Source organism: Gobio gobio (genome assembly GCF_949357685.1).
Source record: "Gobio gobio genome assembly, chromosome: 9".
NCBI lineage: Eukaryota > Metazoa > Chordata > Actinopteri > Cypriniformes > Gobionidae > Gobio > Gobio gobio.
Window position 1 is genome coordinate 49,605,910 of NC_137115.1, and position 25,294 is coordinate 49,631,203.

At 38.2% G+C, this 25,294-nt stretch overlaps 1 protein-coding gene across 2 annotated transcripts; it reads left to right on the forward strand.

Moving 5' to 3' along the window:
- Positions 1–863: 863 nt before the first annotated feature.
- Positions 864–23,910, forward strand: caprin1b (cell cycle associated protein 1b). 2 transcript variants are annotated; one of them, XM_079825187.1, is made up of 18 exons: positions 864–1,016; positions 1,521–1,700; positions 5,196–5,258; positions 5,345–5,431; positions 6,036–6,274; positions 7,116–7,198; positions 9,892–10,041; positions 10,132–10,187; positions 10,765–10,848; positions 11,230–11,397; positions 11,469–11,577; positions 17,192–17,253; positions 17,375–17,482; positions 17,615–17,758; positions 18,073–18,226; positions 20,184–20,387; positions 20,493–20,599; positions 23,371–23,910. In XM_079825187.1, the coding sequence occupies exons 2-18, from the start codon at positions 1,521–1,523 to the stop codon at positions 23,455–23,457; spliced, it is 2,085 nt and encodes a 694-aa protein (XP_079681313.1). In that variant the 5' UTR covers positions 864–1,016; the 3' UTR covers positions 23,458–23,910. The 2 variants fall into 2 exon arrangements, with proteins under 2 accessions (XP_079681313.1, XP_079681314.1); XM_079825188.1 differs by having other exon boundaries at positions 875–1,016; positions 10,135–10,187.
- Positions 23,911–25,294: the final 1,384 nt, after the last annotated feature.

The following is a 25,294-nucleotide window of genomic DNA, read 5'->3' on the forward strand; positions in this document are numbered from 1 at the left end:
GTTTGATTTACAATAAATAAAAATATGTTGTTCTAATGATGTAGCTTAGAATTTGTTATGGTCGTTTAAAGGGATAGTTCACCCATAATTCAAACTTCTGTCATCATTTACTCAAGTTGTTCCAAATCTGTATGAATTTATTTCTTCTGCTGAACACAAAAGATATTTTGAAGAATGCCGGTAACCAAACAGTTGATGGACCACATCGACTTCCATAGAATGTGAAAAAATACAGTGGAAGTCCATCAACTGTTTGGTTACCAACATTCTTCAAAATATCCCCTTTTGTGTTTATTAGAAATAAATTCTTACAGATTTTGAACAACTCGAGGGTGAGTAAATGATAGAATTTTCATTATCGGGTGAACTATCCCTTTAAATCTGTTCTTCTAATGATGTAATGTAGAATTGGTTTTGTTAAGAGACTAAACCACAGAGTAAATAGTTGCTGAATCGTCTAAAGAGTTTAAAATGATGTTAGAAATGCTTGTTATTTATCAGCGAAACAAAATAAAACACAGCCCCACAATAAAAACAGCATTTCACATGTTTAATAATCGGTTTTATTCTCTACAATCATTTTATATATAAAGTCAGCCAGTTCGTTTTCACACGCGCTCAGTCACAAATCCATATGAGGAGGTCATCGTATGCCTGCTTTTCAACTGAACAAAATATTAGTGTTTCCTATCATTTCGCGACTCTTTCTTATACGTGCTATGAGCTATCTTAATTTTGTTGTTGTATATTGGTCGGATTTGCAGTAATCGTTACGATAAACTGCGTATAAATGTACATTGGCTACAGGCAAAATCGCGGTCGCCTCTAAACGGGGCCCTTCCTTATTATAAACCACTTTCCTCGCCTTTCAGTCGCTCTCAGTTGTCGGTGAGGCCGGCGGGGCGGATCCCATAGTAAATTAGAAGAGAAAATAAAAGCAACACAATTAACGCTTCGGCATATTTTGACTCTAAACGATAGTTTTTCCCCCAATTGTGGACATATTGCGCATAAAGGTGAGCACATATATGGATTTAAATCACTGACGTGAACGTTATATACAGTCTGATGATCTGTTGGACAGTTTCTGTTTGAAATGCGGACAATGGGTTGCTATGACAATGTGTTGGAATTTAATGGTCTAAGTTACCTCTGTTTACACTAAACGAGCTTGATTTAATATAAAAAACAAATAAATGAGGTATTTGGATAGGATTTTAATAATCCTACTGCCCTGGCATGACCTGCTGAAAAATCTCGCCTGTATGTTTTCTTTATATAGTGGACTTATGAGTATAAGTCAAACCTAAATAATTAAATATAGATATGCTTTTGTTACTGTCTAACACTTGGTATCTCACTTTGGTCAGTCTGATCGTAAGAGTGATATGATCGAAAACGAAACCATCGTCGATCACACATGTTCTGCTTCGACTTCTGATACTCAGCATTTTAGTTTTCACCCCACAATTGTTATTGGTTTGTTCAGTAACTAAACCCTGTCCTTTATCCATGATTAGATGCCTTCGGCAACAAATGGCACCAGGACTGTGAAGTCTGCCAGCCCAGACTTGGGATCCGCTCCCGGATCAATGAACCAAATCACAGCCAGCAACCAGCTGACTGGAACCCAGTCCGAGGCCATGAAGCAGGTGCTGGTGGTTCTTGAAAAGAAAGTGCGCAATATGGAGAAGAAAAAGGTACCGTCAACCCAAGCATAACAGCTATTACCACAGACATACACTGATAAAGTTTTAATTGCCCCGAACTCAGAGTTCATTCCAGTCAACCCTGGCCATTCGTTGTTTTTATTTCACACAATCTGCATAAACCTTCTTAACCAGGCGTATTGAGCGTTTATGAAAGCATTACGCTACTTGTATGTATTTATATGACCCAGCATCTTTTATATAATATTGCCCCTTTCACTGTTCTTTGTGTCGAGCACAGATGCTAACCGTCTCGTGTTCGTAGTTTTAGCATGTTAGCCGCTCAACTTTTGTCGTTATTGCTGTTCTCTTGACATATGCCTGTACATGACCACTTGTTTACCTTTTCTATATATTCCGTGATGCAGCAAAGTTATTTCCTCAAGGTTTTGTCAGTTGTTGTGATCACTGCGTTTTGCACGCACATGGAGATAAAGCTAACATGGCGTCCTAAAACAGGTTCAGCGTGCAAAAAAATGGGGAAACAGTCGGCGCAAAATGCATGTAAAGTTGTTTATGTTTTGGATGGTCTCGGGCTTGTGTTTGCGTGGGTTTGTGAAGATTAGTGGGTCACGGGCAGGTGTGTCCTCAGGACATGCTGTAAGCGCATTTGGATCCTGCAGGTTTCTGAGCTTCGCACGATAGACTTTTAACATAGTGACAGTGCAGCATATTGCTTTAATATGGCTTTGCTTGTTATCTTAATGATTATTGCTTTTATAGAAAATGGATGTTTTGTTATTGAGGAAAAAAAAATCACCCTCATGTTTCTGTTCCGTGGAACACAAAAGTAGATGTTAAAGTCCCCATGAAATCAAAGTTTACTTTTTTTTTTTTTTTTTGGCTTTTAGTATGAATTTTAGCCTTATTGTTATCTATAAGCTAGTGTGCTCCAATGTCAATTTGCATTTAGAAGATAAGCATTCAAAATGTATAAGCATTCAAAACTTAAGTCTCTCGCTTCCTCCAATATTGACCGATGATTTTCAGGGCTCGACATTAAGCCTGTTAACGTGCTTAAAGTAAATCTGTCATTCACTTGTCAGAGTAAAAAATGTGCCTTTCCGGAATTTTTTTTGTTGTTGTTGTAAATATAATTTATGGGCTCGACGTTAAACCTGTTAACGTGCTTAAAGTAAATCTGTCATTCACAAAAATTAGCCTTTTTTGTTGTTGTAAATATAATTTATTCTGAAGCAATATTCTCACCTGTGTTCAATCAGCTTTGACATATTTTGTAAAATCTGCATATTTGTGATTCAGTTTACCTTTTTATAAAAGGCATTTTCCCCTAATCTTATTAAATATAGGCTATGATTCAGCTTTAATTTTTAATTTGATCAATAAGTTAAACTAGAATAAGACACTATAGGGCTGTTACCAATCAAATTAAATCATTTGCACTGAAAAATTAAAACTGCATTAAATAATGTTGAGATTGTTTTAAATATTTTTGAATATTCAGATAAGAAATGTTTTAAAGAATGTTTAAACATGAAACTAAATTGCCAGTAGGAGGCGCAGGTGACAGTCTTAATGATTCGTTCAAGAATGAGGGAGTCGTTTACGAATAGGTCATTGAATCTTTGATTCAACCGATTCATTCAAACTCTGAATCATTCAGTAACACGCTGTTGCTGTGAGATGCGTTATGGTTCTGCTGTGATCTTTGTTTGGAACTATTTTCGCTGCTGACATAGAATAAAAACAGTGAATAGTGCATCTAAAATGTAAGTGACTTGATTTTTGGTTTATGGAACTGGCGTATGATATCAGTGTCATTTTCAGTCGTGATGGTATTCAGGAAAACGGCACTCTTGGTTGTGTGATGTTTAACTGTATCATATGTTATAAATATAACAACTGCACATTTGGAATTTTTACAGCAGGTTGTTACGGAGTTTCTCTGTGTGAGCAGCGCTAATTTGTTTTCGATTTCTCCTTGAGAGGCTGCGTGAGTGTCAACAATGCAACCTTGTTAACGTCAGCTCATTATTATCCACTATCGATCGCCGCTTAGTCTACACTAAATTAATGCAGAATTATTCTTGCATTTTGGTGATTCCCTAGATAATTTGTTTTTGACGTTTCAATCAGGATACTTGTCCGGTCGGGCAATTAAAATTCTTTCACTTGCCCCTTCAAAAAATCCACTTGTCCCGGACAAGTGGACAAGCGTAAATGTCGAGCCCTGGATTTGGATGACATCACTCTGCACCGCTTCTCCTCAGAATTTCTGTCCAATCAAATGCTCTCTAGAATCTGAAGCGTCCCGCCCCCAAATAGACACTGAAGCTGCAGCTAAAATCGATCACTCTTTCACACATTTACCGTTTTCTACATAGTGAATGGCACAGTGCACTATATATGGGATGATTCAGACAGTGTAAATATGCTTTTCATTGGGGTGAATGAAGTCTGTTTTCACATTAATGTCACACAAACCACCACAGCTCTGGTCCAGAGACACGGTAGCACAGAGCGGATCATATGAGTCGCTGCAGACCAGAAAACGTATTGGATCTATTTGAATTCCTCACAGAATGCGTATTTTAAAGCGATATGGAGGAGAAACGGTTTGAGATTAGGAGGAAACTGTGGCTTTACCGAGCTCAACGGCTCTGGACAAGTGTTGATATAAACTAAACGCTATTGGCTATTTTAAAAAAGGGGAGGAGTCCTGCTCTGTCTTGGTTTCAGTGGAAATGACATCAACACATTGAATAATGCTGCACACTTCAGTTTAAGACACGATGACAGTCATGATTTTTGTTTTCCATAAAGTGAATAGTGACCGTCATTTTTACTTTTTAGGAATTTATTTAGTAAGCTGCGTCATGACTTCCAACGACGTATGAATTGCATTAGAAGAATCTTTCATTCAATTCCAAAAATTGTGACGTTTAGATTTGTCCGTCCTGATTCCGACATTGTGCATTTGGAAAGTGAACTTGTCCTCTCCCATGGACCCGGTGAAATGGGATAATCCCCCTCATAACTCGACCACATGCTGGAGCTTTATGGAACAAAGTCCTCAGTCTTGATCCATGTTGAATTGAAGTTTGTTTCATAATTGAAATCTGGTTATGTGCCGTTTAAAAGTTTGGGCTTTTCTAATGTGTTTTTTCTTGTAATAAATTAATACTTTTATTCTGCAAGGATGCAATACATTGATCGAAAGACAGTAATGACATTTTACAAATGTAACAAATAACGTGACTTTTTATTCATCAAAGAATACTTTTTTTTCAGAATCACATTTTCCATAAAATTATTAAGCAGTACAACTATTTTCAACATTCGCACGCCAAATCCACATATTAGAAGCATTTCGGAAGGATCATGTGACATGAATGACCTGATCAGATGGTTTATCTGTCATGTTCTTGTGGCGACCAATTCAGCATGAGCAATGTAATGTCATTTTATTAAAGAACTTGTTTATTTTTCAAGTTTTATATTTTCTTTTCACTTCTCGTCTTGCAGAGCAAGCTTGATGACTATCAGGCCAGGAACAGCAAAGGGGAACGTCTCAACCAGGACCAGCTGGTGGGTAAACAAGGCAAGCATGTTTTGTCATCCCTCAGTTGTCTTTCAGATTTCCTCAACTCTGTTCTTTTTCTTAATCAATTTAGGAAGCCCTGTCTAAGTACCAGGAGGTAATCCATAACCTTGAGTTTGCACGGGAGCTGCAGAAGAGCTTTTTGGCATTGGGTCAAGAAGTGAGTACATGGAAATTGAATTTGCTCTCTTCATATCCTGAGGTATCGCAGTTTGTTTTTGTGCTGAGAATGTGTATAGATCCAAAAAACTAAATTCACTGGATTTAGGGATGCACCAATACCACTTTTTCCAGAACAAGTCAGATACTGATACTTTAATTTTTAGTACTTGCTGAGACTGAGCAACGATACCTGTATTTTCATTGCATTTTTACATTTTGGAAATGCTCCCTTTTATGCCCATTTCACATTGCAATCGTCTGCGGAGCGTGAACAGCGAGTGTTTTGCCGCTGCCCATGTTAATGAATGACGGATGTCCGCTGCCGTGAAACAAGTGGAGCAGAGGGAGCATTTCCAATTTATCCCTATGAACTTACATAGGAATAAATTGAAAACACTTTTATGAGCACAAGTGCAGTATTGGGCTATCCAAACTTGGTCCTGGAGGGCCACTGTCCTGCAGAATTTAGCTCCAACTTGCCTATCGACATTTGGGGTTGGAGCTAAACTCTGCAGGATGCTGGCCCTCGAGAAGCAGGATTGAACACCCCTTGTTTATATGCATCAGTGAGAATATCTCCCACAATCCATTGCTTTGGATAGATTCAGAAGACCATTAAGAAAATGGCACGTCGCGAGCAGCTCCAGCGTGAAGATGTGGAACAGAAAAGGCTTAAACGGGTTCTGGAGCTGCAGTTCCTCCTTGATCGACTTGGGGATGAAAGCGTGCGACAAGAGCTTCTGCAAGAAGCCGGAGGACCTTCGCTGCTTACTGAGAGTGACCTTACTTCCCTGGATGAGTTTTACAAGCTTGTGGGGCCTGAACGTGACCAAAACATCAGGTGAAATACACTGTCAATTCAATCCTGACCACCTTTCTGAAAATTGCATGCAAATGTAAACCATGCTGTAAACAAACAAAATGTTTGTTCTACCAACTGCAATGTGAAGTTTCCTTGAATTGAGAGTTTTAGATGCATTGTGGAACACATTTTAGACAGCTTGAGGTCTCAACAGTGGCATTGCATGTTTTAAATTCTGCCAGCGTCTTTGTAACAGTCAATTGCCAATGTGTGTCCAGCAAGATTTTAAAGATTAATTTAGTGTTTCTCAACTCCAGGCAACTTGGACAAACCAACCAGAATATTTTAGATGTCTCCCTAATTAAAACACCTTATTAAAACTCCTTAACTTCTTTAGTGTGTATAATAGAAAGGCATCTAAAACGTTCTTGGGTCCCAAGGACTGGATTTGAGAAACACTGACTTAAAGGGTTAGTTCACCCAAAAATTTAAATTGTCAAGTCGTTGCACACCCAAAAGACTTTGTTGTCTTTGAAACACAAGTGAAGATATCTAAATGAAGATATGAAACGAGAGATTTCTATCCCCATGTTAAAAGTCCATATTTCACCATAACCGCTTTAAAAAAGTTAATAAAGCCATTTATAAAAGAAATCTAAATATGAAGGCAGATTTGATGAGGGAAGTTTAATCCAAATCTTATGATGAGATGTGATTGCTTTATATGAACTGGTTTAATTTAGGTGTTTATTCACATAAACATTGATCGACAACATTGTTTTTTTTTTTTTTTTAAGTGAACCGCTCTTTTAATTAGAATTTTTTTTTTGATCATCTCTTGGATGAAGTTTATTCATAATGGAATGTTTTTCTCACACAGGTTGACTGACCAGTATCAAGAAGCATCACAGCACTTATGGGAACTTTTGGAGGGGAAGGACAAGCCTGTGGCAGGCACAACATGTATGTCAACATGAGTTTTTAAACTCTTTTTAGGTCTATGCACAAGAAGTTTAACGTTTTGATAGTAAATGGTAATAATAGGTTATGAATTTGTGATGCATACTGTTTTGTTTTTGTGGGTTTTAAAGGGATCGTCGTTGATTTACTCGTCCTCAAATTGTTCCAAACCTGTCCGAGTTTCTTCTGTTGAACACACTTTAAAATATCATCTTTTGTGTTGGTAATCAAGCTGTTGACTATAGCCATTGACTTCCATAGTGGGGAAGAATGGAAAAAACACGGCTACCATCAACTAGCTCAATGGCTACCATCAACCGTCTGGTTGCCAACATTCTTTTAAAAAATCTTTTGTGTTCAACAGAAGAAAGAAACTGATAAACTGAAAGGTTTATCAAAGCAAGTCATAGATGCAACTACTCATGATCCATCTTCTAAGCTTTCTAAGGATATTCACTAATTGCATGAATGAATTCATATTTGTGTGCACAGGAGAACTTCTCTCAAAAACAAATTTGCCTGATTCACAACATGTGCATACACGCATGAATTTGTTCTTAACCTCAGTCTATTGACCTCTACTCCAAATGAGCGACTGCATGCTCATGGTTAGTTTCCTTTCCTTGAGAGCCTTTCGTCACTCCCAGCAAACATGACACACTCTATGCAGCAAGATCCTCGAGCAATGCCAAATGTGCCATCCGTAACCAGGTTATAGACCTCTCATTAGTGAGCTGTAAATACTCGTATCGGTGTTATAGAGAAGCCTTTTAGCTCGAGTTAGAATGCATATTTTCTTTCACTGTATATGATGAGATGTATTTAAGAGGAAACCCATGTATAACATTTCATCTTAACATGCTTATGAGCAATGCTCCCTCTAAGCTGCGCGCGTGCGCAGAAATGATAAAATGCCGCGCAGACGATAGACACAGGTGCGAAATGTGGGGAGAAATCCATTTGATTGTAGTTTAAATGAGAAATAATTGCAGTGCTCTGTTCTACCGCTATAGAGTTCATATCGCTATCGTGTTAGAACCGGTGGATGCGGTTTACAGGCTTCATAGAAAGACAATGATGTCACGTGTGAGCACGCAGCAGTGAGTCGTGTTTTCGGTCCAAATAGTTCAAAATGAGAGGCAACGAGAAACGCAAAGATAAAATGAACATGTTTTAAAGAAGAGTGGCTTGATTAAGTGGTGGAAATAACAGATCATGGACTCTGCACGGTAACAAAACATTTACAGTTACACCCACCACAAGTGTAGCGTTCAAACTCTAAACACCAAAGTAACACACATCAGTTTAAATAGATGTGTGTGTGGTTTGGGTTTCAGTGATTTTTAGATAACTATAAAAGAGTTCACATGTTCCCTTGAACATATTTAGCTATTAGATCTATTTAATTACTTTTTTAACAAATCAAAGCATTTAAACATATAATATACTATCAGTTTAAATATTTCCATTAGTTTTTATATTATAGGCTATTATAATTGTATTTAAAGTGTTAGCCTAATAAAGAATAGATCTCACAAGGGGATTGTTTAGGGATCCTTGTCGCCAATCAATGACTACAAAAACACATTAACAACCATCTCAGTGTAACCGCTTAATTATTTTCATATATTATATTATAAAGAATTGAAATGTCCTGGGGGAGATTTTAATAGTATTTCTTAGTAAAGAAGACTACAGTGAACAGCACTGTAAAATGTGCTTAATTTAGTAACTTCTGAATTAACTGTTTTTTATTTAATATATCATTACATCAATGGTTAAATAAAATAGAAATGGCACATTAAAGTTAAGTTATAACTGCACGATGAAACCACTTTTGTGTGCGTTTACATGCGCTGTACGCTGCTTTAAGAAATTAGAGGGAACATTGCTTATAAGGCCACACAAAGGGAGGACCTAGACCTTTTTTGTTAATTTAGAAAAAAAGAGCTGAATTTGTGCACCAATTAAGCCCAAATGCATGTGTTTGTGACCCCTTGACTGTGAAAGATACTTGATTTTAATGGCTAGTTAAAAAGCACATTATAATATTTCTATATTCACAGGGGTGATTTAATTTTAACCAATGTATAAATAAATATTCTATCACCTACAGAAGCCCTGACTTAGAAAGCTTCTAGCACTTTCCGTCAGTGGTATTCAGTGGCAGATCATGTGGCTCGTGGCATATAAATGCATACATGTGTGCTGTGCACCAGCTGGGCTGGCATTATGCAGTATTAGTTTAGACTGTTTAGTAACTCCGCTTTAAAATGTAGTGCTTTTTTCTGGCAGAACTTGACTGCATTTTTTTTTTTTTTTTAGCAAGGACACATTGGTCTCTTACTCAAGATTTCCATTTCAAATTAATTCTGCTTTCTATTCATCAAAGAATTCTAAAATAAAAAAATTAATGTTTCCACAGAAATTAAGCTGCATTGAGAAGAAAATAATCTTGAGCAGCAAATCATCATATTAGAATGGTTTCTGAAGAATCATGTGACACTGACTGGAGTAATGATTCCGCTTTACCATCATTTTAAAATTCGAAAAGTTATTTTAAATATTTCACTGACAGTTTTTACTGTATTTTAATCAAGTGTGTGCAGTCTTGGTGAGCTTGGGAATTTCAAAATATTAAAATCTTACTGACACTAAACATTTGAACGGTAGAGTAAATGCTTCCTTTCTTTCAGATAAAGCACTGAATGAGACGTTGGAGCGGGTTTTGCAGAGCGGCTATTTTGACCGAGTGCAGTCTCATCAGAACGGAGTTTGCACAGAGGAAGAGGAGCAAACCGCTGTGGTGGAAGTGTCTGAAGCAGAGGAGCATCCTCCTGATGCAGGTAAATCTCACTTCTAGCTCAGTCGAGTGACTCATTCTGAAACCGCTGCGAAACATACTAATTTCTGAGAGCTTGACCTTTGTCTCCTAGCAGAGGGTGAAATGACGGAAGAGTATGCAGAACCCATTCCAATTGAGGCGACAGAGGTGAGACAAGTTGCTTAAATGCAGGCCTTGTGAAATGCAAGCTTTGAGGGGTCATTTTACTGGATCTTCTGACATTCATGCTCATTGTACTATGAAAATGTAAATGTAATTGAGAACTCAAATTTTCCTACCCAGTCCAAAAAGCGCATTTATTGAAACTGAAGGCCTTTTCACACCAGCACAAATGTTCAGAATGAAAATGCTTATTCTCTCTGACAGTTGGTGGTGCTTATAGAAATACCACAATTGCATATACAAAACCGCACTGGCCAAAAAACGTTCCTTTTTTGACCGCCGCTTGTTCAGATTTTTGTATTCACTGTTGCTTATCAGACAGCACCAAATTCAAACTATTTTTGCTCTGAATATTCGTCTTGGTGTGAACGGGCCCCAAGTGTAACCCTTGGGGAGCCAATGTGCATTGCCACAAAGCTGCTGTGATTTAAGTCACCAGTTGGCCTCAGAGACATAATGAATGTGTATGATTGACCCCTATATTTGTATGATCTTTAAAAAAAATTAAGTTGAATTTCCCCCTGATCACCAATAATTTTCTGGACCTTTTGTCTTTCTCTAGTTTGTAAATAGGCAGTTTGTTTCGGAGAGCACATACAGTACTGACGATAAGGAGCAAAGAGATGAATGGAGTGCGGAAACTGAGGTAAGCCGCTCTATACCCAAAATATGAAACAAGGGAAAAATAAGTCCATATTTCTAGATTAGTGTATAATTGGTTCTCACCCTTTTTGAGTTCAAAGCAACCCACTGTTCACCACAATATTTAAACCTTTACTTTGTTAAATTGTCCATATATTAGTAACTAAAATAATTCAAATTGAAATGACTGAATAACTAATTGGTAGAATTCCAGAAGATTGGGGGAAGAAATGTATATATTCTTAGTTGTTTTGGCATATTTTGTCTTAACTTATGCTTTGAAATATCTTGATGCCCCCCCTAGTGGGTCCTGGCACCCTGGTTGACAACCACTGGATTGGTGTGTAATTGGGATAATTTCTAAAGTCTGTTGGTTCTGTTACAGGTGGTTAACTCCGTGCAGCAGCCGGTTCAAACCACCCCTACCCCTGATGTCCCAGAGCCCCACCCACTGACCACAGTAACTCCAACACCCCCTTCAGACCCCGTGGTTAGACAGCAGGTGGTTCAGGATCTCATGGCACAGATGCAGGGTCCATACAACTTCATGCAGGTGGGTTCTTTTCCAGGTTTGTTCTTGTGCCATATGTTTGTATGCATACTAAACCGCCTCTTCATTCACAGGACTCCATGCTTGATTTTGATGGACAGTCTTTTGATCCGGCTATTGTATCGGCACAACCTATGAAGCCAGCCTCAAATATGGAGATGCCTCCGATGGTGTGTCAACCAGGTATGTTAATACTTGCACCACATGGCTGTACAGTTTGCATTAAAGGGATAGTTTACCCAAAAATGAAAATTAGCCCATGATTTACTCACCCTCGAGTCATCCGAGGTGTATATGACATTCTTCTTTCAGACGAATAAAATCTGAGTTATATTAAAAATGTTTTGGCTAATCCAAGCATTATAATGGCAGTAATAGTTGCTCTGTTTTTGAAGTCCATAAAAAATGCATCGGCCCGCCAAATAACGTGCTCCACGCGGCTCGGGGGTGTTAATAAAGGCCTTCTGAAGCGAATCGATGTGTTTGTGTAAGAAAAATATCCATATTTAAAAATGTATTTCGTTTTTTTTCTATGGCTCTGCATCAGCCGTCCCCGCGCAATCACTTCCGGTGAATAAGGTCAAAATACATGCAAAACACCAGCACGATCATAGATATATATACATTCCTCATTAGTGCCTGCGTGGATCGGTCGAATGAGGCATCTACATATATATATCTTTGATCGCGCCAGTATTTTGACCTTATTCGCCGGAAGTTATGGCGCTGGGAATACTAGATGACATTCGTCTGAAAAGAGGTAAAAAAATTAACAAATACTAGGGGTGTAACGATTCATCTACTACATCGATGTATCGATTTATATTCCTATGATCTAACTACATCGATCTGTGCTCGGCAAGTTGGCCTTCCAGACGACATATATTGATCTAACATCGTTTTAAAAGGTAATCAATCGATTGTATCGATAATGGGCGTTGGATTTAAGCACGTCAGACTTTAAATGGATGTTTTTTCTTAGCACTTTTAATGATAAAGGCGTTAAACGTTACTCGATTCAGTCTGCCTATCTGTGACATCATCGCCATGCACCAGCAGCAGCCAGCGCTAAGAAAACAAAACATAGCATGGCGGATGGCAGAGGAGAAGCCAACCAGCGAGAAATTATCAAGCCACCAGGAGAAACAGCTACCTGTACTTTCAACCCTTGCTAAATGTTACCTGTGCATTCCTGGCACCAGTGTGCCAGCAGAGCGAGTTTTAGTACTGCTGGCGACATAGTGAACGCACAGAGAAGTGTTCAGCGGTCAGATCATGTTGATCAGTTGATATTTTTGGAAAAAAAAATCGGTAAATCTGTAGAGTCATTGAAAAGAAGTTGGTTACATTTTATCTTTTGTTAAATATTGTTTGTTTATTAAACTGAGAGTAATAGCAGGTTAAGACAGTTTATTCAACCTGAAGAAATGTTGGTTGCACTTTTTTATTTTTGATATTAATATTGTATTTATATTATTTTAATGTTGAAACACAACAGCAAAAGTAGCAGGTAAACCTACTATTAATTAAGCCTAAAGAGAAGTTAGTTGCACTTTATTTTTGATATTAATATTGTAATATTTTTATGTTGGAAAACAAAAGCAGAAGTAGCAGGTTAACCTACTGTTGAAATTAGGGATGGGGCCGATCCAGTATCGGGACCGATACCAGCTTAATTCACGTATTGGATTTTCCCGATCCAACCTGCGGAGAAATCCGATATCCATGAGCCATGTCTGCGCTTTAACGTTGTCTGCTGAAATGACTCAAAGTTATTCCCGCCGGCTTGTCTGCTAGATGGCTGCAAACTATGGAATGGATTTCCTGAACGGTGGCGCGGCTCAATGAGACGGACAGTTATGAGACACGCCCCGCTCAGGAAATCCATTCCGCAGTTTGCAGCCAGATAGCAGGATAGCATTGAGCAGCCAGCATTGTGCGTGGAAATACTTCACACTGGAAACACCGCAGATAGGGCGGTGCAATTAATCGAATTTCGATTTCGATTTTGCCTCCCAACGATCACCAAAATAGTACAATCGAGAAAAAACGATTATTTTGCCTTGCGTTCTGAATGAAACGCGCACGCGCACATCCGCCCCTCCCGAACCCACAAATCTCTCTCAGGACGTGAGTTTCGTGTGCATATCATCCGCTGGAATTTAAAAACTCGGCGCGAGTAAAGATGGCAGAAGGAGGGCAGTTACAGCAGCGTTTGGTGAGCAAAAAAGGCAAAACCAACTCCGTTGTCTGGGAACAGTTTGGCTTCGAGGAATCAGACGACGAGCAGAAACATGCTAAAATTTGCTACATGGCAGTGGCTGTGACGCAAGGGAACACCACGAATTTGTTTAACCACTTGAAAATTAAACAGAGTGACCAATGACAATCTAATAAAGAAACAAAAACTGACGAGAGCAGGGGAGCCGTGTAAACGTCCTTTTTTTCCTTCATATTTTTCAAATAATTCTCTCTTTGTAAACTTTGTTCAATGCATGCGAGATTGCGAGGGCTGCCATATTTTCGAATATGACCAGTCGTTTTCACCGTCATCACCCGGGTTTAGTGCTTTAGGGTTTAGGTTTAGAATGAGAAGCCGCGCGCGCTGTGAGAAAATGTGTCTCTATGCGTTCATCCGAGAGCGCGCACACGTCTCTCAGCGCGCAAATATTGAGTTCTCTTTCAAGTCTTGCTCTTAAACGGACAAACTCACACAAAACGTATGTCAACATGTCCATCTTGATGAGTATCTTAGCAGACATAGTCTGTATATGCATTAAGTGAACTTTATACAGTCGATAAAGAAGACGCGAGGTCTTAAAGGGGCAGTAGCCTTTACTGCTGTCTGTTTAATGTCAAACAACAAAAGACAAGGACATCACTCACTGCTCTTGATTGAATAGCTTTTGTAAGTTTAATAGGATTAATCTTTAATTTATGCACTCAAATATGCAATGTTATTTTACATTTGATACATTTCTGTACCTGAAAACTAATGTTAGACGAACATGAAAAGCATATCTAGCCGAACCATATTGTTGATCTTATTTATTTGTGGTTATCATTTTTACGTGAATACTTTTATACTTTGATTCGAATACATGTTATATTATTTATTTTAATAGTTCAAAAAGTACAACAAATGTTACAATTTCAATTGAATTGTTGAAAGGTGTATTTTTAATAAATACAACACATTCCCAAAGTCATGTGAAATAATCGTGTTACATAATCGTGATTTCAATATTGACCAAAATAATCGTGATTATGATTTTTTCCATAATCGAGCAGCCCTAACCGCAGAGCAAGACAATGTTTGCAAAACCGTAATTCAGAGAGGTGGAAGCTCCTTCGCGTCGTACAACACACAGAACGCAATCAAACATTTAAAAAATCAGTTCAGTTCAGACAAGACTAGGGTGACATTTAAGAGATAATAATCAGGGCTTGATATTAACAATCGCCATCTGCGTGTATTTCGGCTGTGGTGTGTAACACTCACACTACCCACTTAACTTTATTATGGTCTTCTCAAAAGCCATCTCTTATAATCGCGTTGCGCATAATAAACAATCACACGTGTTTCTATTGAGTTTATGAATATTATGATCAGAGGCGTTCAGATTAGCAGAGTTTTGTTCAGAGCGCGCACGGCTCTCATTCACTTGAAATCAGAGATGAACTTGCTTTGTAACGTACGCAGGAGATTTATTCATCATACAGTGCTGGACTGTTTTTGTTATATTTCAGCACCGAAAATAGTTTCAAACAAAACACAGTAGAACCATAGCGCATCTGATATGACTGGCATTAGGTTGGCTTGACGTTCGTGAATCTAGGGACCGTCTCTAAAGTTACATAAAACATTTGTAGGCTATACAAGTTTCTAACTTAAATGGCATTTGAAGAGAATGACTTAGTCATAAAACTGACAGTAAAGTGTTCATCTAGGTGTTAGGTATGATGCACACCTTTTGGATTTTTAATATTTAATAAAACAAACAGTCAAATCATAATGAAAATATATGCTTTATTTCACTAGGATACTGTATGGGCTCTTACACAAAATATGCTAGATTTAAATGTGTCATAGCTGATAGAACACTGATGAGAATATTGCTTGAATATATTTACAGAGATAATATTAGAGATTTATGCATTATGCGTTGCCATTGATGACGGCCATTATAAGGAAGAAAATCCAATAGAATCTAGCTTAAAGTGCTTGGAGCTGCTTGATTTATTTTGTTTGTTGATTATAAATTGATAACCGTGATAATTTGGGTCACTATTATGTACATATACTTGCCTGTTGAGTGGAGTTTGTCAGCATCATATAAAATCAACAATAATGATAATAATATTAAAGCAAACACAGCTCTGGTATCGGAATAGTATCGGTATCGGCCGATATCCAAATTCAGGTATCGCGATCGGATCGGAAGTGAAAAAATGTGGATCGGTGCATCCCTAGTTGAAATGTTGGTTGCACTTACTGTGCTTTTATTGAAAATGTATTGAATATTGAAAATGAGAGCAGAAAAGGTTAACTTCCTGTTAATTCAACCTAAATTGTTGGTTGCACTTAATTCAAATAAAATTTGAATGCATTTGCCATTAATTGTTGTTTACTTGTTTATGTCCATAAATAATTTATACCTGATTCCCTTACAAGAAACAAAAGAAATCTAGGAAACTTCACCTGCACTGACCAGTATCCAGATAATAATTTTTTTTAGTCACACAATTTTTGGCTAAAAGTTACTGAATCGATTTCAAGTCACTGAATCGTTTCAGATCGTATCGTTGTAAATTAACCAATATCGTCCTTGAATCGTATCGACAACCTCAAATCGTGATACGAATCGAATCGTTGTTAAAACGAATAAAACGAAAACGATGAGTTTTTTTTTCTTCTGTTGAGCACAAAATAAGTTATTTTAAAGAATATTGGTAAGCAGACAGTTGGTGAACCCCATTGACTTCCATAGTAGGAAAAAAATACTGTGGAAGTCAATGGGGTCCATCAATGTCTGCTCTTACAGGTTTGGAACAACGTCAGGGTGAGTAAATGACCGAATTTTAATTTTTGGGTGAACTGTCCCTTTTAAAGCAAAATCAAACTGATCAAATTTAACTGGTATGATGACATTTTGAACAGGGAGATCGAAACGGCAAGTTGTTTGGCTAGTAAACGCCTTTGAACTACTATTGGTCCATAGTAATTATGTAATAGGTGTAGCTCTGAGGCTCCACCTTTGTGTAAATCTTCTATAGTTCAATTCTTCTGCTCAGTCTATCGAGGTCAAGCACAAGTAAAAACATTACATATCATTCATACCATACATACCATACATATCATTCATACCATACATTCCATGCGTCATCCCGTGCATTGATCATTGTAAGCACAGTCAGAGGTGTTTATGATTCCAGCTTACCAGCGCTCAAAGCGTCATTTTTTTTAAATTTCAGTACCGACTTGGTACTGAAGTCAGTACTTTTGACAACACTAAAATAAATGTGACTTGTTTCAACTGGAGTGCTCAATTGCAAAGCAAGTGCAAACTGATGAGACAGTTAACAGCAGTTAAGAAACCATCTGTCGTTTTTGTTATTGAAAGTATATTGTGCAGCACATATTTACACATTGTTCAGTAACCATGTACGGCTGAAAAGGTATCAAACTTTTTACCTCCAAGCAAACAACACTTTACCAGGAGTATATCAGGGCATTTGTGGGATAAGCGTTTGTAATCACCCTAACACACTGGGCTTTTGGTTTCTCAACTTACAGCTCACCCAGAGTCTCGTCTCACGCAGCCTCCAGCTGTTGGCATTCAGCCTGAACCCACACAAGTGAGTATAGCCAAGTTTTTCTGGATGAAAAGGAGTTTGGTGAACTGGCTGGAAACTAAAGATAAGATCATTGACTTTATGTATGTGTAAAGACAAGTTTGACAGTTTACTTTCTCTGCAGATCTCCATGGTTTCTCCGCCAGAAACCTTCTCCACACCTCCCCCAATGTATCAGTCCCCTCACACAGCTGATCCACGACCACAGACCGACTCCATGGATCCCATTCAGGCAAGTTGTCAAACCTCTAATCGCTTCTTGAAAGTTCTCCAATTTATTTGTATTACTACGTGGCTATAATATGAGCTTTCAAAGAGTGCATTAAATTATTTTTGGCATCAAAATATCACTTGTCCTCTGTAGGCCTCCATGCCCCTGACAGAGCAGCCGCCTCCATCTACAGCGCTCCCTCCTGCCTCCCAGACACAGGTGATCCAGCCTGGATCCAAACCCTTGCACAGCAGCGGCATCAATGTCAACGCAGCCCCATTCCAGTCCATGCAAACGGTAACATGCCTCAATGAAAATGACTAGATGTGTTGGATATTGTTTGGCCTGGTTTCACAGACTGGGCTTAGATTAAGTCAGGATTAGAATTTGGTTCAATTAGGACATTTAAGTAGCTTTTATAAACAAAAACATTTTAAAAAAAATTATTTGAGACTAAACAATGGTACTGTGTTCTGATATGTCCGTGCAAGTTGTTTCAGTTAAAAGCACTCAAGCATTTTAGTCTGGGTCTAGTTTAAGCCTTGACCGTGAAACCGGGCAATAATTTAATATTACATGTTCACTTATCTTCAATCGGTTCTTCCTGACAGGTGTTCAACCTTAATGCGCCTGTCCCACCAGTTAATGATACGGACTCAATGAAGCAGGCCAGCCAATACCAGAATAGCTACAGCCAGGGTTTTAATACCCAGACGCAGCACCCTGTGGAGCAGACGGACATGCCACCAGAGCCGCTCCAGTCTGGTGAGGAAAATCTTCAGAATCACTCATTATATATTTTAATACCCACAATATAATCCTGTATATCAGCACTGCTCAACATATGGACCCATGGAAGCAAGCGGCCCTGGAGCCAATATTATGTGAAATTTTACTTTTTCCTGTGGCCTGCATTGTGGCAACACTAACTGTAGTAGTAGTAGTAGTGGTAATGGGGGGGGGGAAACACACACGCACACATGCAGGCGGATAAAACCGTGGAATCAAATGTTTTTATAGCTTTTGAATGTGCACAATTGTATATTAAAAAAATTGTTGTTGTTAATTTTGTTAACTCCAATATACATGTGCACACACTCTCACACTCACACTTACACTTAAACAAACATGTAATAAACTATTAATAGTAACATTTTATACACCATTTACATGTACTAAAACATATTTGATTAAGCTGTTTGGTCCCTGTCTATGATAACAATATTTTATAGATGATGCCGTTTTTAACTAAAAACACAACTTTTTATGGGTTTTGGCCATTCATTTACACGACAACAGCGTTTTGGAGGCCTGAAACCGCAAGCTTTTGAAAACTACGTTTATCATCTCCTTGTAAACTACAAAAACACAAATGTCATGTGCACACATTACATGTCAGTTTATAGAAGTATGACGTTTCTTTACAAAATGACATTGCCAACTACTGGCAGCGTTTTTAGTTGATTTCGTGGATCCATGTGAAGAGGGATCATTTTGACAACGTTGTCGTCTGTACATGAAAAAACGTTTTGTCCCCGTCTATAATAAAAATAATTAATTATTTTTAATAGCCCACCAAATTACATGCACATGTACACACATGAACATGTTTAAGCTGTTTATCCGTCTATAATAGTTTTCCCCTGATATACATGTGAACACTAATGGTGGGTTCAAACAGGGACTCGAATGAAGCGTTTTGCGCGAGTGATTTATATGTTAAGTCAATCCCAAGATGCGAATAGACATTCTGCGGTGCTATTCGCGCAAATTGAGCGTTTGAAAAATCTGAACTTTGGTGGATATTCACGCCGCGTTAACCAATGAGGAGCTTGCTCTAGTAGTGACAACAATGAGGAGAAAATCTGGTTTATATTAATATCTGGTTCAGGCAAGTGTGCATATGATTATCACTTTGATAACATTAAATGACAAGAAACAACTCCATTTATTTTTGTTAAATGCAAGTTTATGTATTATTAATAATACAAAAGTATAAGTAAAAGGTATAAGAAGCTTTACATGAAATAAAGCAGACAATTCAGTCAAACATTCCAAAGTCAGTGCTAGTCGGCTACAACGGTAACGTAAAGTTATAGCCTAAAAATAAAGTAATGAATCTTCACTTTGCCCTCAGCCTAAACGATTTGCCAGGGAACAAATTATAGATCCATGAGACCAAAGATCGCCCGTTACATCTACACAAGACAAATTATAGCTCGACACCACAGAGACATCAGAGCCAGCGGCAAATATCTGAAGGACTGGCGGAGGAAAGGCTGCTCTCGCTGGGGTTAACGAGCGCGGAGCGCCGCTGATCCACTGGAGCTCACAACTCTGAAAACGCCAGATAAAATGTTTAAATAGGCACTCTTTTTATAAATAAACCACAGATTTGAGCTTTAAACAACTACATTATTGCCTGAAAAAGTATTAAAACTACGTTTTATTTTTCACACATTAACGGTAGTATTTTTACAAAAAAGATGTGTAAACACAGCCCATGTCAGTCATTTCTCAACAAGACGAACCGCCTGGCAGAAGCCCCTCCCATGATGCGAATTTGCGTCTGTTGTGAAGTGAATGTCGCACGAATGAAGCGAGTAAACTCAAAATGTTCAAGCGTCCAACTATGCGCGAATAGCGCAATTTATTCGCGTCTGGTGTGAACGCACCATTACATAAACATGTATGATTCAGCGGTTTTATCCCTTTTTAACAGTGGTTGGTGCCTTCCATTCTCAAGACCAGTCACTCCCAAACTCCACTGGCCACCAGCCCATGTCCCAGCAGCCCGGTGTCCAGGGCAATGGCTTCAGCCGCCAGGCTCAGTCCTTCTACAACAGCAGAGGGATGTCTCGTGGCGGTCCTCGTAACCCGCGTGGTATGATCAACGGCTACAGAGGACCATCCAATGGTTTCAGAGGTATGGAACAACATTGTGTTTGCAGTTGTTGTATACAGCGATTTTCATTAGAAGATCATTAAAATCATCATAAATGAATCATTAGAGTTTTTCTATTAATTTCAGGGGGATATGATGGTTATCGCCCTCCCTTCTCAAACGCTGCAAACTCTGGATATGGACAAACCCAGTTCAGTACGCCACGTGACTATTCCAACGGCAACTATCAGCGGGTAAGATGGATATTGAGACAAAGGGCGCTATTTTAATGATCTGAGCGCATGGTCTGAAGCACAAGTGCATTTAGCGTGTTTGAATCCACTTTTGCTAAATTAACGACGGGAAAAATGGTTGGTGTGCCAGGCGCATGGTCCAAAAAGGTTGTACGTAGTCTTTTAATGTGTCCTGGGTGCATTTGCTATTTAAACAACGTAGCGCAGGACGTGAAAATGATAACTGTCTCTACTGTTCTGTTCTAGTCCCATGCTTCTTGAAAGTTCTTGAATTTCAGACACATGGATTCAAGGCCTGGAAAGTACTTGAAAACAAACATAGGTGCTTGATTTAAGCATGAACTGCATTTTGTTAGAGTAGCATGGTGCTATTACAAAAATTGGCCTTTATACGCTGCCAAAGCCAGAACAAAACAGCATTACGGGAGGAAGCTATTTCAATATATTTCTGCTGTTGCAGAAGCGCCATCTACTGTCAAATGCCCTATTCGGACGGTAATAGTTTTTCGTGGGGTCGTAAGGTATTTATCATTTTCAGGGGCTAGTCTTTGATTATATTGCTGCCCGAAGTGTTTTTCTCCCACCACCCGCGTAAAAATCCCTGACCGAATTACCTACTGTTTTTAGACAAGCACCAAGGGCATGTGGTAATTTAATTGCCATCCGAATCCACATCTGAGTTTTCAAGATGAGATCACTTAAAAATTCAAAAAGTTTATATACCTTTTTGACCCCTGCAGAGCACCGTACGGTTGCGCTTTGCTGTAATTTGGATGCATTTTAAAGATCTAGACTTTCTAGATTTACAAGAGCAATATTTCATCACCGCTCAAAAAATAAAACGAACAAAAGCACGTAAACATTTGAAATGGGCCGTTATAAGGGCAGCTATTATATACATGTTAAATATATGTGCAGGTCTTAAGAGCCTTCAAATTGATTTTTAAAATGGTACATGTTCAGGGGCCTCATTTATAAAACTTTGCGTAGGATTTGCGGCAGAAGTGGCGTATGGATGAAACATAGGACGTGCGTACGCACAGAAATATTCGGATTTATAAAACCGTGCGCACGCACATCCTACACAGTTTTCCCTTAAATCACAATCAATTCTAAATGTAGCGCAGCTTTTGCGGCTTCATGTCACGCCAATAGTTGCCCATAAATAGTCCGCGAAACGCCCACAAGTTAATATTCATCGATTGCGAAATCATGGCAAATACAGAGAGAAAATCAAAAAAACGTAACTTCACTCAATGTGAAGTAGAAATTATTTTTTTGGAGTGACACAGTGTGGGCATTACTAATGCCAAAAAGGCACTTGAGTGGCAAAAGGTTGCAGACGCCGAACTAAAACCATAGCCGAAATAAAAAAAGAAATGGTCGGACATCAAAGTCAAGGCAAAAAAGCGTCTAGCGCTCCATCGCCAGAGTGTGTCTGCCACGGGTGGGGAAAGGGGACACCGGAGCTGACCCCTCTTGATGAGAGACTGCCGGCAATTATTGGGGAATCCCTATTAATCCCTATTATCTAAGTGGAAATGGGAAATAGTTCAGTGCAAATGTAATTTCTTGCAGCTTTCTGAATGTTTGAGACAAACGTCATACGTTACTTTATCAAAAATAAAACAAACTAAAGGCATTTGCATTAATACCATGATTCCGTAGCTGATGAAGAAATTTTTACTATGAAAACAACTTTCCCCAGTGGACAATTAATACATCTATTTATCTATATATCTCCCTAATTATCTATCTGTCTATCTAATTGCATCTATATCTGCTCCGCCAGACGGACACATTGACGAGTATCAGTTTTGTACATTATTTCGTTCTGTTTACCATATTTATGAGGATGAATTGCATAACATGCCAATATGATTGCAGAACATTTCACTTTTTTTTTTTTTTTTTTTGCATTTCTGTTGTAATTTTCGTTTGATTTTGTTTTTTACACTGCAGATCGATCAAACGGGTGTTCGTGTAGGCTGTTAATTGTAAGACTTGCTTTGAAGTCTTCATGTTATTTATGAGAGACGGTATTGCCATTTTTTTTACACAACGGTCTACAGTTTCACACACTTTCACGTGTTTCTTCCATCTGCCGACGGTGTCGCCATTTCTCATTTCACCCGTTTTTGTGCGTACGCCTGGGTCAGAGCTTGCGTGAAGGACCGCACATTTTCCCGTCAAGTTTGCTTTTTATAAATACCAATTATTGCTTAGAGAGTGGCGTACGCCTTCTTTTGTGCGTACGCAACGTTTATAAATGAGGCCCCAGGTGATTTAATAAATAATTTGCATATTTTTAATGACTAACAATTAACTTGTCCATATCTTTTCACTTAAATGGAAAATTCATATACAATATTATCTCTATATTTTGATGTTTTAATTAAGTAATGATTTATAAAAAAAACTAAAACTAGTGTGAAATAATAAATGTTAAAAGCAGGAATAAGAGATACAAACTGCATCTCTCGTTAAAAACTCGCTCGCTCTTGTACAACAGCCTCTTTCCTCATTGGATTTTATAAAATTGGAAATTGTATTTTAGTTGTCAGTGTATATACCTTAGCGTTACTGCATTAATGATAGACACAGGTACAGTAGGTGTTTGATATATTGGCAGTAGCACACTCCCCTTTATCATATTTGTGCTTGATTTAAAATTAAAGGTGCTTTTATAAAGTCCATGAATCTGGTGTTCAAGAAAGAGTGGGAACCCTGTCAAAGTCTAGTTTTGTTAATCCTTATTTGTCTCTCCACAGGATGGTTACCAACCGAACTATAAACGTGGTGCTGGCCAAGGGACTCGAGGGGTCGCTCGAGGAAACGCTCAAGCCATGCGGTCTTAAGTCTTGTAAACGGACCTTACATTTGGACCACAGTGAACATTCACATACTGAAGTGCATATGTCCTGCCTCTTTTGTTCCCCTCGCTCTCTCTCCTCCTTGGAATTGATCATACAATGCCAACTCTGACGTGTTAAAATGGAGAAAATAATTCAGCAGAAAAGCTGATAAAAGTTTTTAAAGCTCCCCCATGTTTCTAACAGATACCTGTGAACTTGAAAGACTTAATTTATTTTCTTTTTTTTATTAAATAAAACTCAAAAACCTGCCACAGCTGGTCCAAGATTGGGAGTTTCTCTTTCTGTCCCACTGTTTCGTTCACACTAATTCATTTTGGTTCTAAAAATGGTTCTTTTTGGTACATTGTTTTTTAAAGATGCTCCCAGACTCTCAGTTTGTAAAGTGTTATTGCTTCAAGAGTTTCAATAAAGATGTGTTGCATTTACTGTTCTATATTTGGGTGTAGTGGTGTTTTCTTTCTTTTTTCTTCAGGCACAATTAAGTCGCACATATTTGGCATTCTAATGAATTGCTTTTCATACTAGTGCAATTATTGCAGCTGTCCAACCAAAAAGACATTTAAATGCACTACCATTTGGTTGCATCCTTCAGAAGATGCAGAGCTGAACAATTAACTTTTGAAGCTAATGCTCCATTGGATTCATTAATGTACATAAACAAGAAGGCCCACATAAAATGTCCTAAACTTCTTTGAAAACACTGGATTTCATTCTTTGCAAGGTTTATAAGATCATTAATGGTTTAGAGTATGACAATTTTATTTTTGATATTTGAGTTGAATGCTAAAAAAGGAAAAATATAAGACTTGTCTTTTCAGGAAACTTCTCGTACAGCACCATTTTTGAATGTGACAAATACATTCAGTAAATCAAAAACCACGTCTTTAACAAAATATGGACACTATGATAGGGTGACCAAACGTCCTGTTTTCAAGTCATGTTCTGGCTCTAATAACAATTTTCTATCCCTACAGAGGGGGCATACTTTAAATGTATTGAAATTAATAAGGAATCGTTGAGTAAACTTCGAGTATCATTTGAGTATCTCAGTGCCAGGCCGAAGTGTCCTGGTTTTCGGTAATCAAAATATGTCACCCTACCTATGAGGCCAACATGAGACAAATTTAAATAAAAGTGAAGTCTTGAAAGCTTTTTTTTTTTTCTCCAGAAATTACTTCGTTTATACAGAAGAAGTGAGATGTTTTGGAGACAAAGTTAGAGAGGCCAGGTTGAGATGGTTTGGACATGTTCAGAGGAGGGAGAGTGAATATATCGGTAAAGGATGCTGGGGTTAGAGCTGCCAGCAGGAGGTCGAGAGGAAGACCAAAGAGGAGGTTTATGGATGGAGTGAAGGAGGACATGAAGCAGTGTTGCCAACTCTCGCGAGACAAATAAGCAACCGCAGCTTCAAAAACAAGCCCAAAACAAGCCCAATATTATTAAATTATTTATTATCATCAATATTGTTTATAATAAATATTTTTTATCAATAAATGGGCCTGCAACATATTACACTGAAACCTTTCGGAGTTTGAAAAGCAAAAACAGATGTTATTTTACAAAAATTATCAAATTGCAATAAGGACACTCAATATCCTCCGATCAGCTGTGAACAGAAGAGGTTTGGAGATCGAAAAAGAGAAAAAGTGACAAGAAGGCCAATTATGGTAACCCATAGTCGGAGTAAGTGCACACATATTATGGGCAGTAAGTAGTGAACACACACTGCAAAACCTTGTAAAAGATAAGCCCTACATCTCAATGTGCACACTATCTGCCCTAAATAGTATTGAAAATTACTAATGACACATACTATTTA